The sequence below is a fragment of the Bufo bufo genome, chromosome 1 (assembly GCF_905171765.1).
Source record: "Bufo bufo chromosome 1, aBufBuf1.1, whole genome shotgun sequence".
Classification (NCBI taxonomy): Eukaryota; Metazoa; Chordata; class Amphibia; order Anura; family Bufonidae; genus Bufo; species Bufo bufo.
This window is the reverse complement of record NC_053389.1, coordinates 705615741-705632379: the sequence shown is the minus strand read 5'-3', so window position 1 is coordinate 705632379 and position 16639 is coordinate 705615741. Positions and strand designations below refer to the sequence as shown.

Here is a 16639-nt window from a genome sequence, read left to right as displayed (position 1 = left end):
AGCAGCCAGGAGAATGGAAAGACACTTCTAGTGTTGCCATCTTTAACACAGACCAAGTTAACCCTTACACTCCTGGGTACCTTAAATAGCTTGCTGCAGGGCAAAGAAAAGGTTAAGATCTCCCAGAACTTGCTCTTACCACCCCCCACCCACCCCTCTCTCTCTCTCTCTCTCTCTCTTCCTTTTGTCCTAGCAAGATCTTTTGTTCCAACTCAGCAGACACACACACACAAGAAAAGAAAACTTTAAAAACCTAAACTTAATTCTGCATCCACACATGCATAAGTTTCCCTTGTCACCAGCACCACCACCACCATCATCATCCTCCTCGTCAAGGCTCGCATCACTCTGCGCATACAATAAGGAGAGGGACTAAACTTGTTTTCAGTTTGAAATTCATAAATTATAATTTAATACCAATGAGACAATTTACAACACATGGTTTACAACAAGCTAAACACAAAAACGACTTCCTGTGAATTTTTTTTGCAATACAAAAATAAAATAATAAAAAAATAAAATAAAAAGTCATACACTCCCAAATGCAATGACTTGCAATAGAGGAACCTAAAAGTAGAGGTCAGTAATACTCTGCAAATGTGCTCAGCGCTGGCTCCTCTCCCTGTGTGTTCTGTCCACAGCTCTATGCATCCATCCAGCCTAGTGTGTCCTCCTCTAGATGTGTGCATGTCCTCCTAATCCACCCCAAACAGAAAGCAGATCATCTTGCAGGCGTGCATTGACAATAAATTAAAAAATATGACATTGGAATAACTTTAAAATATGGCCATTTGTTGTTTTGTTTGTTTTTTTGTACAAAATATACCCCCCATATTAACAAATGATATTACATTTTCTGGATGCCTACATATATGTTTAACCCTTTCTGGTTCTATTATAAAGGCCTAAGTCCCTTCACTTAACTTTCTGAATACACTGGATTAATAATAATAATAATAATAATAATACTAAATTGTACATGATTTATTCTGTACAGGGATCCTCTAAAAGCTAAGTCACCCCATGTGAAGCTTCTTCCAACAACGCATATCACAAAATATTATTGAGCAACCAAGGGGGAAAAAAAAGAAAAGAAAAGAAATCTCAATAAAAAAAAGCAACTGACCTGTATATACAAATGTGCCACTGGCTTGCCCCCCATAATCCTGTGCGTGTATACCAGATATGTACAAAATAGTCCTCTTATTTCTTATGTTCATAAAATAGATGCAGAAGATTTTTTGGATCAGTTTAACAATATAAGTTCGCTAAAATACAGGCACTTAGAAGTATGGGCCTAGGAAATCCATTTTTAATGAAATAGTGGATTAGGTTACTAGGAAAGGGTTGCAATAATAATGTCCAGTACCTCTTAAACCATAGATAAACCATTGGTTTAAGCGTTTCCTGCCGAATTAGGCATGCAAATACACTGCAAACACAATAGGGGGGTGGGGATAGGGAGGAAAAGCAAATTAAATTAACCCCTTCTGCAGCCAGACCACCTATGTCATGAAGGGGGGCTCATTAGCAGAAACACATGAAATATGGATCAGATCATTCTTTGTTTTAGCTCTTTTTTTTGTTTGTTTGTTTGTTTTTTTGAAAGACACTTGTCACAGCCAAAGAGTTTTCAGATATCAAATAATATTTTAATTTCTGAATAATTTCAATTTTTTCTTGAAATATAACACACAAAGACTCGACCAAACAGTTCAGTTATAATAACTTTTACAGTATACAGGGAAAAAAAAAAAGTTGCACTTAAAAAAAAGAACGAAAAAAATAAAATAATAAAAACCTTCAGTTTCTTTGAAACACAAAACTGTAAAATCTAGTTACCGAACCAATCACATTATGTATAAGTGCCAACAGTGTTATTTGTCATGCTGATTTTCAATTGTATTTTGTCTCTTTAAAAAAATGGAAATATCAACAATTATAATACAAAGGGATTTGCAAATATACAAACAGTTATATAGGAGCTTCAGAAGAGAATGAAGAATACTGTATGGAACATGAATTGTCCTTATCTAAAGCGCTGCTGTGTCTAAGACACGGGATCCCCTGCACTTCAACACCCACAGACTGTCTTATTTATGAAAATAAAATAATAATAATAATTATTATAATAATATAAAAAAAAAATTCTGTCTTGTGTAATGAAGAAACGTGGTTCCACTGTGTAAATAATTACAGGTCTCAATATTAATTAAATTAGGCTCATCACTTATAAGTGCGCTTCCAACTTAAAGGTCTAGTGTCAGGTTTTTAAGTTCCATGTTTTCCTATGATATTTTGTGGACTCTTGTTTTAATTCTTTCAGAACATATTTTAAGGATACGTTTTTTTTCTCTCTTAAGTCAAGAATAATATTTATAGAAAAAAAAAATTGAATATCATAGAACCACAGAATAAACTGGTTTGGAACCAGGAAAATACAAAATGGAAAATAAAAATATGAAATAAAACAGCTAATAGATACATAGACACAGAGGAAAATTTAGAATTTAGGGAAAAAAAAGGAACTTTCTGCTATTTTTCTCCACATTTCCATAAATGCACTTTTTTAGCGATATTTTTTTTAAAAGGTTACAAAAAAGACTAAAATTCCCTGTTGATTTTTTTCAGATTTTTTTTTCTTTTTTAAGAAAAAAAAAGAAGATACGTAGCAAGTTGTTCTGAACGAGACAGGTTTAAATGCATTCTGATAAGAGTTCATCAATAGTCTTTTTATGTTTAGTTTTTTTTTTTTATTCACAGTCCAATAAATTCTTCCCTCTTCTTTAAGTAAACTTGTAACAGCCTTAGCAGAAGGAATTTTAGCCAACATACCCCAGAGTCTTTTTATTTTTTGTTTGCCCTCCAATTCCCCCTATCAATACTTTGTATTTTATTGAATGGACATATAGGGCCAATTGAAACTGCTTCCAGAGAGTAACATATCCCTAATGAGCGTTTCTATAGGGGTTTTACCTACCAAACGGACGAAAAACAATTGCTCTATGACAGAGGAGGACACAGTGCGGAGGGAGGGTAGACGGAGTAAGAGTTTGCCAAATCTTGTAGGCTGGTTGGGGTACTGGCTTCTAACATATTCTTCCAATGCACATTGGGACTTCTCCTGCAAACTTTCCACATGAGCTACATCAGACAGACCACAGGCATCTGCAAGAAAGTGTGACAAACAATGTCATTATATCATTAAGAAGACTTGTGGTGGTTAGCATGGGTTGGCTTGAAGGCCTGTCATAAATTTGTGAAGCAAACCCACATTGTTTATGGAAATTATCTAACAAAAAAAAATACACAACTATATAATAAGTTTAACACATGGCATGGGGAAGTGTCATAGTAATTCAGCAGAGGCCTACTAGTGCATAACTCCTTCTCTAACATCTGATGTTCACTCATCAGCAGTAGAAGTCCTGGACTTTAATATATTCTCCCTTGGAGGACTATATGTTTTTCTTTAGTCTCTGCAAATGTCTTAAGTGGCTCTTTTAAAGATCATCTTGTCAGTACTGCTTGTTCAGAAGCAGCCAAGCAAACTCTTATCCTCCTCTCTCTTCTACTCTACTAGAGCTGGGCTTAGAGAAGGCCCAGGGAGACCACTGAGGGACTCTGGCCATTAAATACAATGCAGAGTGGGGTTTAAATCACAAATGCCTCTGTCTAGAGATTGGGTTGCGACCTAACCTGCCATTGGCTTCTTGGAATGGGAGAGCAGCACATGCATATTGTTATCCAGGCCATCAAAGAGGCATGCTAATGATCTGGAATCATGTGGAGGGAGAGAACTCCAGTTTATGACTTATTAGGTCATATTTTAGGGTACCCTAGATGAGGTAGCCACCTACTGACATACTTTCAAAGCACCCTATGACAACTTTTGATCAAGCATACATTATACAAAATATCATAATAAGTATAGTCACAAGTTCAACATGTTATGGCTATGGATAGTCTTTTTACCACTAGGCTCCTCCATTATACACATGTGTTTTATAGGATGACCACCAAGATGGATCTCCAGTATGGCCTGGGAGATATCTCCCTAACCTTGAAAACTACACTTAGCTACATATGTCTTCATAGTGTAATTATTAAATTTGCAGATTATTATTATAATAATAATAATAATAATTTAGTAGACTATATATCTTGGGTGTTAATTGAGCATTTCAATTACAGATCAACATGACTATTTTGTGAAGATCAAATAAGTAAAAAGACACATATAACTTGTGATCTAATCATTTTGCAGTGTCAGCCTCAGGCGACCAATGTCTGCAAATTCTCAAATAACAGGAAAGATGTGTGAACTTACTGAGTGAGAATATCACACACTGCATACACAGTATACATATATACATACATGCGCACAGGATGACAGTGTGATTGAAGCCACTGAGCCGTCTGCATATGCGACATTTCAAATGCTACTTTGTCCCACAAAGTTGGGCCTGAAGAGTTAATTATTATCCAATATATTATTGACTCCTATTAACCTACAATACGCCCTAATTAGATTATAACATATATTTATTACTGGTTTATAGCTGTCACATCAAGTGGTGTTGTGCTCATAAAAAAAAGAGTACATTTTAGTTTTATTTTTTTTAAATATTTTTTTTGAGGAAGGTAAACTTTCCTAGGAGTGTGTGTTTCCCTTCCCTGCCCCCACTGCTTGCTGTGGGTAAATAATGTGGCTGCCTGACTCTGGTTCCTACACTGAAAGTTGTATTCTGTCTAAAGTTACAGCAGCCGAGCAGTGAGGTCCTAACTGCCTGTCCTAACTCGTCCGAGTCACAAATACATCTGGAATCCCAGTGATTTGGGCCCATGCAGCTAAACAAACAAGAGCTCAGGCAGAAGCTGCACAGGGCAGGGGGACCCAGCGAGGAAGGGCTCGGCTCCTTCCACTTTTCCGTATATTATTATTTCATGACCTTAAAGCTAAAAATAAAAACACCTCAAGTTCATTTTATGTCACTCCCCGACCTAATCTTAGGGTTCGAGAAATCTCAGTTATTTGTACTTTATTAAAATTGGTTAAGGTCTGTCCGAGTTGGAGGCTAATAATAATAATACTACTATTACTAATAATAATACTACTACTAATAATAATAATAATACCACAAGTTGCTATAGTAATAAACTTTTACAGTTCATCCAGAAAATGTAAAGGTTAAAAAGATAGATAGACAGATAGATATTAGATAGGTACATATTAGATAGATAAATAGATAGATAGATATTAGATAGTAGATAGATAGAAGATAGATAGATAGATAGATAGATAGATAGATAGATATTAGATAGATAGATATTAGATGGATAGACAGATAGATAGATAGATAGATAGATAGATAGATAGATAGATAAATAGATATTAGATAGTACGATAGATACATGATTGATAGATAGATAATAGAGATAATAGATACATAGAATATAAATAATAGATAGACCATAGATAGATGGTAGATAGATAAATATATAATAGATACCAAGAAAACTATAGATAGATAATTAGGCAGATGCAGATAGGGAGCTAAATAGATAGCCAGAGATATAAATAGGTAATAGCTAGATACACGTAGAAAGATAGAAGATAGTAGATAGATAAAGAGCCAGCCGAGACAGATAGATTATAACCAGATAAATAGATGGATAGATAGTTGATAGATATATATATATAGACAGTTAGACAGGCAGATAGATAGACGAATTGTAGATAGATTGATATAGATGGTAGATAATATATAGATATAGATGGTAGATAGATAAATAGATAGATTGATAATAGATGGTGGATAATAAATAGATAGACAGTAGACAATAGAGAGACATAATAGATGTTTTTCTTACCTGAAGTAAAGAGAACTATAGCTTTTAAACAACTATATTCTGCCGAGTCCACATGTAATGCCTTCAGTTTTTCTACTTGCTCTTGGAAGATTCGTATGTGGTCCATAAAGGCCACCACTCTGTCCGCAGACATGGGGGAAGCGTGTAGACCAGCAGCTGCCAGGAGAGGGGCAACATGGAGTGGCATGGAGCACTGGGCAGCGTTCAGCACAAATAACTCACTCCAGGTCAGCCTTAGAAGTGCCACTTGGTCTGTGATCTGCAGGTCTGGGAAGAAGGGGATATTCCGTGCCCACTCCACCGCACTGAAGAGCATCCTGGCTGCCAGTTCACAAATGTTCTCGATGCCCATAATGTTGTTGGGTTGCATGCATTGGCTGCCAAATCTAGAGGTCGGGTAGGGTTCTGCTCTCAGGAGAAGGGATATATATCCGGATAGGTAGGAATGGCAGTTGAGAGGGTCTCCATTCGTCAAGGCGAACTGACCATGGGTAGGCTGTGTGGGTGGCATTCTGCCCCTCTGTACGGCTGCAGTGAATAGAGAAGAAACTACAGCAATTAATACCAATGGATGACTTGGTCTAATACAAGTCTTCTCCTCCCTGGCTCTAAAAAACCCCCACTCTATATGCTGTTCCATGGCATCTTCTCCCCAGATCTGTGCTGTGCTTTTATTGTGTTTTATGATTAAATTACAACCACCCATAATCTACACCACACATCCCACAATGGCTTCAATATCTCTCCTCTGCTTGCTTAATAATAAAAAAAAATCTGCTGACTTCCCAAACGCGAAGACATTCAATTTATCCTTCCATATGGGCTCCTAATGTCCTTATGTTCCCTTCTCCCATCTACACATATAATATTGCCCATCCATTTTAATTATACAGATATATTTTTTTTAAATACAAAAAAAAGGCTCGGTTTCACAAAAGGCTTTTGCCATAAGATTGTAAAAATAAAAAATATCATTATAATCATATTTAAAAAAAAAAAAAAAACACAGGAAGGAAGAAGCTGTAATGTGGCTGATGGATGTGCTTGCAGCTTGCAGGCCTCTGTGTTTTTATGGCATTACATTTGCATGCAGAAAATGACAGAACAATGAGGGGGTGATGGTTAGAAGAAAGTGTTGGGGTTTGGAAAGTATTTGTGTTGAGTTTGCAGAAGAAGAAGAAGAAGAGATGTGCGTGAGAGGGTGAGCAGGAACAGGGTGAGCTGAAGCAGCTGGAACACAAAGGAAGAGGCAGGCTGTAACCCCTAGCCTACACAGGAGGCAGCCTGCACACTGTCAGCTCCCTGTCCTTGCCTCATGCTAGATCACAAAAGGGTTTGACTTTCACAAGGGGACACACACACACACACAAGTACACACATGCACCTATCTACACACTCACACCACCACCTACTACAGCACAACCCCTCTGCAAGACCTCCAGGCTAGCTCTAATGCTTATGGCAGCAGGAACTTCAATTGTAATTATTATTTTTTTTTAATGGAGGGCAGAGAGGGAGCATGTGTGTGTGTGTGTGTGTGTGTGTTACAAGAGCCAGCTCCAAACTGTCCTTCTGATCTTAATCAGTTTAAACTCCTGTGCAGAATGACATTCTAGGTCACAGGGGCCAGGGAGATTATTCCAGGGAGATGGGGGGCGGCGGCGGGGGGGTTGGGAAGAATATAGAAATATGTGTGTGTATCTAAAAAAAGGAACTCTACATAAAACATGCAAAGCAAAATAAATAATAAATATCTAATAATATTATGAATGTCAATAGAAAATATAATAATAAGAATAAGAATGATGATGAAAAGTAGAATTCACCATAAGGATGGAAATGAAAGGAGAAAAGAATAAAAAAATATAAAAAACCATAAAACATAAAACACAACTCACAGCTCTGGCCATGCAGAAGAGAAAGTTACAACATAGTAGTGGTGATGGTGCTGGGCAATAATACAGAACAATAGACTGCTAAACAAATGAAATCCCAATACCTTCCCGTCTCATGCCAACTTTGAGACATTTTTTGAGGCGACAGTATTGACACTGATTGCGGTGGTGCTGGTCTATGGGGCAGTTCCTGTTGGCACGACATGTGTAGCTCAGGTTCCTCCTTACACTTCTCTTGAAGAAGCTCTTGCAGCCTTCACAGGTGAACTGGCCGTAGTGCTTGCCGCTGGACTTGTCCCCGCACACCACGCACTCGATGTGCTGCTGCTGCTGCTGCTGCTGCTTCTCCCCCTGGCCCTGGCTGGACTGGCTGGAGGGGTTGGATTGAGCAGGGGTAGAAGAGGGCACTCCTTGCCCTGGCGTCTGTGGGGTGTGTGGTGCCCCCGCTGGCCCTTGCCCTGGAGGTGGCTGTGAAGGTTGAGTTCCTGGCACATCGTCCTGAGGGTCTCTCCAAGCACCCACTACCATTGCCATATCTATGGGGAACCTCTTCCAAACTGCTTCTTCCCCTAGTCTTCTTATGGTGCTTGTGGGATCAGACCAGGCAGCTTTAATATATGAATAAAAGGGGGGTAGGGGGGGGGGGGTGTCAGGGAAATAAAGGAGAAGGAGCAGCAGGCAATCAGATGAGCAGGGTGGCTGCACTAGTGCTCTGGAGAAGACTTGGAGGTGTCTCTGTGAAGCTGCAGACTTAGTGCTGGGGGCCAGGTCCTGGGAAGATCACAGTCAGCCATTCAGGAAAGCCATGAAGGGTTAAGGATTAGTACAGAGGGGGAGCTCCTTCTTCTTCTGCTCCAGCAGGACTCGCTCCTCAGATCCCTTCTTCTCCTCCGAACATGAAGCAGAAGTCTCCGCTCTCCTCCGGCGGCAGCAAACAACAACAGTAGCGGCAATGGAGAGGAGCGGTTCACAGGCTGCAGGACATCCTTCATGCACAGGGATAAGCCCTCAAATAGGAGCCTGCAATCAAAGTGATCAAATATGCTAAGGAGAGCGCGAGAGGGGGGGTAGGAAGTGACTGCGATTTGTAGGAAAGGGCTGGCAGAGTGCTGTCTCTCCGATCAGCTCACTGAGCTCTCTATATAGTGAACTTTGACACCACTGCTGCAACTTAGCACACGTTACCATGGCGACGCCGCTCCTTATAAGGCGAGAGATTGTGTTTAACTGGTCAGGGCTCGCAGACCCTCCCCCTGCGCCCCATTGGCCGGGGCCAGCCTAGTGGTACAGGGTGCTTGCTATTCTGCACCGCCGGGTCCTAAAGACCGTCTCCTCTGTCAGTCACTCACTGCTCTGCACTCCATGCAGACACAATGAGGTTGGAGAGGGTGACAAGAATACTCTGCTAAAAGGGACAAGACATGAAATAGGGGACAGTCTGCCCACCGGGTGGATTACATGCATGCTGAAGGTCTGCACCGCCGATCGCACCTTTCTAGGTATTTTATGTCCTAGAATGGATATTTTATACTATACATATTATACATGGGCTCATGGGACAACATTCCTCGTGCTTTAATAGAGTTTACCTAGTGTTTAGTCTGTTCCCTTTTATAATAACCTCAATTATAATAAAAATATATTAGATGAGCGGCAAGTGACTATTATAGTGATATATAACACTTGCCAGCACCATATACAACATAGCTGAAGTGTTAGGAGATACTGTGTGTGTGTGTATATATATATCTCCATCCATCTATCCATCCATATATATACACACACACATTTATCCATATATACATACACACAACCATAAATATATATATTAAATACACATACATACACTCATAAATATATTATGCACACATATGTACATACACATATACACACCTCCATAAATATATATTACACACACACATATATTTATACACACATATACACACCTCCATAAATATATATTATATACACATGCATAAATACACACACACATATACACACATATACACCCCCATAAATATATATTACACACACACACACACACACATATATATATCTATATATATATATACACACACATATGTGCACACACATATACACCCCCATAAATATATATTACACACACATATATATCTATACACACATATGTACATACACATGAAGAATTCCCCAGGCGTCTTCCACATCCACTGACCAGACTGGAGGGACATCAGCAGCATCTTGCTGTGCTCAAGTATGAAGAAGAGCAGGATGGAGGAGCAGACTGGGGTGATGGAGGTTGAGCTGGACAATACTCCTGTGTTAGAGAATGAGGCTCAGTGCTGTTTGATCACTTGACCATCAGAATCTCAATAGCTGGGACTATTCTTTACTACAGTGTCAGTCAGGGCTGCAGATGCTTGTTGGTTTAAGCCAAATTGCACATACAAGGCAAGGTGTCATTAGCATGTGGGGATATCTATTATTTTACTGCTGGTGAATGCTAGATTCCTGGTCAGCAGTTATCATGAATCTGTGCAAAGAAAGTTTTTCTTATTCGCTTTTTAATCTCCTCCAAAATAAAAAAAATAAAAAAATTAGGTTACAGGGTTCATAATAGCTAACCTCATGTAAATATAGTGCAGTATAATATAGACTAATATATCTATATAGTGAACATAAACAACAATGCATAATAGCCTAAGCACACAACAGCGAACAACCCAGATAATGCACCCTATTATCTATCTATCTATCTATCTATCTATCTATCTATCTATCTATCTATCTATCTATCTATTATCTATCTTTCTATCTATTTATCTATGTGTTTGTATATGTTGATATTTTCCTATAGGTGAATCACCTAATACATTTTTAATTTGAAATAGTTCAAATTATTGTACTATAATTCTTAACATTTTAGAGGGGCACCATAGCATGCAACAATTACTGCAATATCAACACACACACACACACACACACACACACACACACACACACTATATACACAAAATATACACACACACTATATACACACTATACACACACACTATATACACACACTATATGCACACACACTATATACACAAAATATACACACACATACACTATATGCACACTATATACACACACTATATATGCACACACACTATACACACTATATGCACACACAATATACACACACTAAATGCACACACACTATATGCACACACTATATACACACTGTATAAGCACACACTATATACACACGCTATATACACACTATATACACACACACTGTATACACACACTATACACACTATATACACACTATATACACACACTATATACACACACACTATACACACTACATACACACACACACACACACACACACTATATACACACACACTGTATACACACACTATACACACTATATACACACTATATACACACTATATACACACACTATATACACACACTATATACACACACACTATACACACTACATACACACACACACACACACACACACACACACACACTATATACACACACAATATACACAACACAATAAGCCTATATCCCCTACACCACACAAATAAGCACAATACAATCTCCATGTAATGGCTAGTTCCTATGTGGATACTGCATTCAGTTTCTGTAAGGGTGACAGAGGATGTGAAGACCTGATGCTGGAATGTTTCCACTTCTACATTTCTTCCAGAATAAAACAATCTGGAACTTCCATTGAAATAACCCTTTCACCCCACTCCCCATAAGTGTCTCCTAAGAGAGGTATTAAAATCCTTATGTAACATAAAGAAGAAAATATGGCCAGAAAGCATCAGATAGTACTGGTTTTGAGAGATTTACCACAATAAAGGGAAATGCTAGGATGATAGAGTATGGATGTGGCAGCCGAGCTAATAGAGCACTTACAGTGAAGTCCTAATAATAATAATATTAATAATAATAATAATAATAATAATATCACAGGACATATACCGTCACTGCCTTGTTACTGGCCTCAGATAAGGGTCAGTGTGGACAGTGCCAGGTCCAGTGATAAATCATTAATAGATTAAGGCTAGACATTGCTGTAATAGGCCATACGATGGGCACCAGCATTGTGTGCCTTGTACCCTACATACATGGGCATGGGAATATAGAGCCATGGCATTTACCACCCCACACATTGCCACACACTTCAGTGTCATATTATGTATATAACTGTATCTACATTCTAATCTGGCAGCCCATACAGTCAAAGTATATAGATGTGATGATGATGATGATCTATGGGGTGAGCAGCCTCAGTCACACCAGACCAGTAACCCTCAGCATCCCCCAGTCCCCCTGGCTTGTGCTGGAGTGTAGTGTGTTGTGTTACACAAGCATCACACTGAAGTCTGGTGAATGGGGGTGAGTGAGCCTTATTGTCTTGCTCTGAACTTAGAAGTCAATGCAAATTTTAACCACTGGCTTGTGGTACTTTGAGAATCACCAGGGGCTGTCAGAGTTAGGTCCTCTGAAAAATTTACAGTGCTAAATTAGAGCATATGCTGTGAGGTGAAGAAAAAAAAAAGAAAAAAACCTGCTGAAGACTGGAGCAAGTACAGTATCTGTCTGCCCCCTAGTGTAAGGCTTTCATGTGCTGGAAACTCACAGCGCTCGGCAGAAAGATGGGATCTTAAAGGGAAACGACTTTTGGCTCCTTGCAAGAAAGAAACTTCTGTACATATTAATCTGATTAGCATCTAAGGATTTCCAAATGAATTGGCTTGAACCTAGCTGGGTAAAGTTTGTGCCTGTGCATCATGCAAGCCAGTGATGAGTGGCTGGCTATAGGGGGCTGATGCAGAGTGCTGTCTCATTGATGGACCGTGTGTGCCTGATCAGAGCATTTCTATTCAGCCTGCACTGAAGAAAACTCTCCCTGCTGCCTCCAGCAGTCTCTCCAGGAGGACACCTCGGTGAGTACACTGCCTTTTCCTTGCCATCTGCAGCTGCCTTGTACCCTGACCATAGACCGAGGCTTCTCCCCTTGACATAGCCGAGCACAGCCACCCTCCAGCAGGGGAAAACGCTCCTCTCTTCTGCTGGAGCTTAGGTCTCTAGCCCTGCTGTGATCTCCACAACCCCACAGTAAATGCACACACACATCCACAGCCTCCTATCACCCGAATAAGGCCAGTCAGCATCTGCACCAGGTCCAGAGACAGTGAAAGAGAGAGCATCTCAACCCCAGAGCCCAAGAGAAAGCATAGGAAATAAAAAGAGAGACCTACCAAACACGTATTTTCCTTGCTCTGCGTCCCAAATGGCTTGCATCTTCTTCCTATAACTGCAAATCCCCTTTATACCGTGGCAGGTGAAAGGAGTCCCCCTCTTTCTTTTTTTGTGTGTGCACGTTATATGGAATTTCTTGCGAAAGAGAAAAAGAAAAAAAAACGCAATGTCTCTCTGACTGTGTTTATTTTAGGGCGATTGAACAAACTGATTGCAAAGTAGGCAGAAGCCTAGAGGGTGCAGAGAGAAAGGTGAATGGGATATCCTCTGCTTGGAGGGAAGTACTGTTTAGCTTGCAGGCTTTGGGAGAAGAAGAAGAAGAAGAAAAAAAAAAAAAAACTTGACACTATAACTTTAAATGTAGTGAGTGGAGTTTGAGAGAGCTAGTCAGGAATGTGAGCCTCGCCTTTAAGAAAATCCCCATACCCAAGGTATAGCAGCCCACAGTGATCTCCCCTCTCATCTCATTCCTTAGAAGGAATAGAGAGCATTGCTACACCTTCCAGTTTGGGGCAGGGATAGAGGAGACCTAAAACAAGCACCCAATTGGAAAAACATCTTTAACTTCGTGATCTATTTATCTATCTATCTATCTATCTATCTATCTATCTAATATATATATATATATATATATATATATATATATATATATATATATATCAGTTCCACAACTTTATTAGTGATAAGTTCCCCCTTTTTGAATATTTAAATCCTTCTCCACCACCTCCCCTGTCACTGTCATCTGATGTACTACAGTATATTCTAGCCTGGCACATGTAATATTCATTATATACTCACCAAACTAATGACCGGGTCATTAATATATTACAGATGTAATAAATAGACACTGGCACCATTTCATCTAATGGATTCTTTTTTTTTTTTTTTTTTTTTACTGCTCCCAAAGACTGATGATAAAGGGGAGAGCTTATATTTTAAGAACAAGGTTCTACTAAAGGCGTATGTCACATTTGACGAATGAAACAAACGCTCTCTCATTGTCACTTGTCCTTGGCTTTAATAGAAATTAACTTAAGCACAGCACAGAATACTAATTACATATTTACAGCCCTAATGGAAATTAAGAATGATTTTTGCTAGGGAGGGCGCTGTCATGATAGACTTAAAGGTGGGGGGAAATATAACTATCAGATCTCTTTAAAATTGGCATTATTGCAATGAAGAAAAGCTAGGAATTACTAGGAATCTATTGCTGCCAGGCTAATCAGTTCAATGTATGAGATTGCCCTTTTAGAGGTGAGAGAGGTCCCCCCCCCCTTTTTTTTTTTTTGCCAACCTAGAGCCTGGTGAGAATTTAAAGGGTGGCACTGATGACAGGCAGGCATTGTCCCTTGAAATCTATAGGTTATTGGTGGAGCAAAGTTTATCAGCCCAAGCCCTGGGAATATATAAGGCTTCTATGGGGGATGTAAGTGATTAGTTGCAGCCTATGAGGAGGCTGGAGTGCATGTTGGGTAGTTATGTTGGAAAATGTGATGATTGAAGATCAGTTAAAGTTTTTTTTTTTTAATCCATAGGATTCCACCCATGACCACAAGAGCTTTTCTTTATACCATAGGGAGTTCATTGGCAGAGGTTTTTTAAACTTTGGCCCACATTATATAGATAGCTGCCTTGGTGATCCCAAAAGGTCAAGGGTGAGCATCCTTACCCCTAAGTCCCTGCAGATTATTAGAAGGAAGCCAGGCTGTCACATAAGAGTCATAATTACCAGTTCTCTTCCTAGGACAACTCGTGCTAAGCGTGGTCCCTTCTTTTTTTTTTGCTGAGTGATAAAACCATTTTTTTTTTAGATCTAGATTAAGGCAGAGTGGTGTATGTTTGAGCCTAGATCCCCTCCTTGGCATTCCCAAGGCACTGCCTTTGTCTTATAAGGAATAGGGCTCTCTGAATGGTGTGAAAAAGGAGAGAGAGGGTCGCTTCAAATCGATTTTACTTGTTCCCTGTGTCTTTTCGGATCAATGACTCTCAATGGTCTTATATGTGCTCTTTCAACCACAAAACTTGTGCAACATTTTCTGTCTGTATTCTTGCTAAATACAATAAATTCTGTGTTTTTATCAATCACTGAGCACTCATCCTGAAGGCAGCCAGGGAAGGCAATTAAGCAGAGACACCTAAAAACTAGATCCTCCACATTAATACAGACAGAAATGGATAATTAGCCGGTTCTTTTAAATGTCACCCTGGACCCAAACATAAAGCTACAGATATGCAGGAGCTAATCAATATGTCTGGTGTATACCTCTGTAAATAGAAGCAATACTTAGGGTATATACTTCAAAAACGGAGTCAATATGTAAGGGGCATAAACCTCCTGCCAATCCTGGGAACATCCAGACAACATATGCGGGTTATATTAATATATATATATATATATATATATATATATATATATATATATATATATCTGCTATTAGCTACTTGCAATGCCAAACGTATAACACCACAAAGCAAATTCAGGCTGTAGTGTGAATATATCACAAAGTTTTCTGTATTGCGTTATCACAGGGGGCTGGTAGGAAATAAAAGTGCTGGACAGCAGGACAGTTAGATGTTATATAAGAGGAGTATTTGGAGAGAATAATAGGATGCACACTGGAAACAAATTCTAAGAAAAGGAAACAGGATATCTGCTGTACACAGACAAAAACAATAGGACATATTCCAGAGAAAGGAAAAGAGAGAAAAGAAAGTAAGTGAAAGAAAAAAGTGAGAAAGAATTAGAGAGTAGTGATAGAATGAGAGAATAAAAGTGGCAATGAAAAAAAAAAGAGAAGTAGAGGGAGAGGTAAAGAAGTAGAAGAGAAAGACGGTGTAGAAAGAAAGAGAGTGAGTAAAGAAAAAGAAGATATGAGTAGGAAGAGAGAGAGAGAGAGAGAAAGATAGATAGGGAGATAGAGGGATAGACAAAGAGAGAGAGAGAGGAGGGGGAAAGTGAGATCCAGATAGAGAAGAAGCAGCTGATGAAGCCCAGCTCCTGTCCAGGACAATACAAGTCTCCTGTAGAGATGGGTATTGATCAGGGGAGAAGCTGAGATGTCACCACACTAAATATTTACTGATCGCACAAATTGCTGGGGCTTGAACGATCTTCCCATGTGTGGAAGTGAGAGGGAAAAGGTAAATCATTTTATTAGTGTGTATAAAGCAGAGAGCACACTCTGGGCTGCAGTGCTGTAAGATGTGTCTTCTGCTGGATGAGGAGAGTTAGGGAAATCGATAGTCAGTGATTAGGGGCCCCAGCAGTGCCAGCTCTGTCACCACACAGCACATTCACCTCCGAGTCAGGGAAAGGACCCAAAACAAGCCAAGTGCAGAGGGAGAGGTCTCTGTCAGCATCTCCATGGTGGCCACAATGTATACACATGTAGATACATATAGTGCTGGAGGACAATTTCCACATCCATCGCTATTATAACCAAAGCACAACCTCATACAATAGCTCAGTCCTTGCAAGGACCAGTCTGGAGGCTTTGAATATGTATCATTTAGGAAACATAATTCTAATGACTTTGTCCCATACCTTATTTATCTGAGCTGGCTGACCTCTAGGAGGGAGTCCTTAACGATGTGATTTTATGATATTGTGAGGG

The 16639-nt window shown here is 39.3% G+C and overlaps 1 protein-coding gene and 1 long non-coding RNA gene across 9 annotated transcripts in view; one reads left to right on the top strand and one right to left on the bottom strand.

Annotated features, from left to right (window-relative positions):
- Positions 1-381: 381 nt before the first annotated feature.
- NR2F2 (nuclear receptor subfamily 2 group F member 2) lies at positions 382-13441 on the bottom strand. 3 transcript variants are annotated; one of them, XM_040414213.1, is made up of 3 exons: positions 13022-13441; positions 5875-6402; positions 382-3168 (listed from the first exon to the last, which is right to left on the bottom strand). In XM_040414213.1, the coding sequence occupies exons 1-3, from the start codon at positions 13062-13064 to the stop codon at positions 2894-2896; spliced, it is 846 nt and encodes a 281-aa protein (XP_040270147.1). In that variant the 5' UTR covers positions 13065-13441; the 3' UTR covers positions 382-2893. The 3 variants fall into 3 exon arrangements, with proteins under 3 accessions (XP_040270147.1, XP_040270145.1, XP_040270146.1); XM_040414211.1 differs by lacking the exon at positions 13022-13441 and adding an exon at positions 7874-8867 and having other exon boundaries at positions 5875-6423; XM_040414212.1 differs by lacking the exon at positions 13022-13441 and adding an exon at positions 7874-8865.
- The window catches only part of LOC120985971, an 83034-nt gene continuing 75398 nt past the window's right edge, over positions 9004-16639 (top strand). For 5 of the 6 annotated variants that reach the window (XR_005775622.1, XR_005775620.1, XR_005775619.1 and 2 more), the window contains exon 1: positions 12376-12706. This is a non-coding gene — a long non-coding RNA (uncharacterized LOC120985971). Of the gene's footprint in view, positions 9269-12375; positions 12707-16639 lie in introns of those variants that run through there. The other variant, XR_005775621.1, reaches the window with a different exon arrangement.

Coding starts and splice junctions, on each gene's coding strand:
- NR2F2 (XM_040414211.1), bottom strand. CDS start 8,303: ATGGCAATGGTAGTGGGTGCTTGGAGAGACCCTCAGGACGATGTGCCA. Junction 6,424..7,873: donor AGTTGGCATGAGACGGGAAG/GTATTGGGATTT, acceptor TAATTGCTGTAG/TTTCTTCTCTATTCACTGCA. Junction 3,169..5,874: donor TATAGTTCTCTTTACTTCAG/GTAAGAAAAACA, acceptor ACTTTCTTGCAG/ATGCCTGTGGTCTGTCTGAT.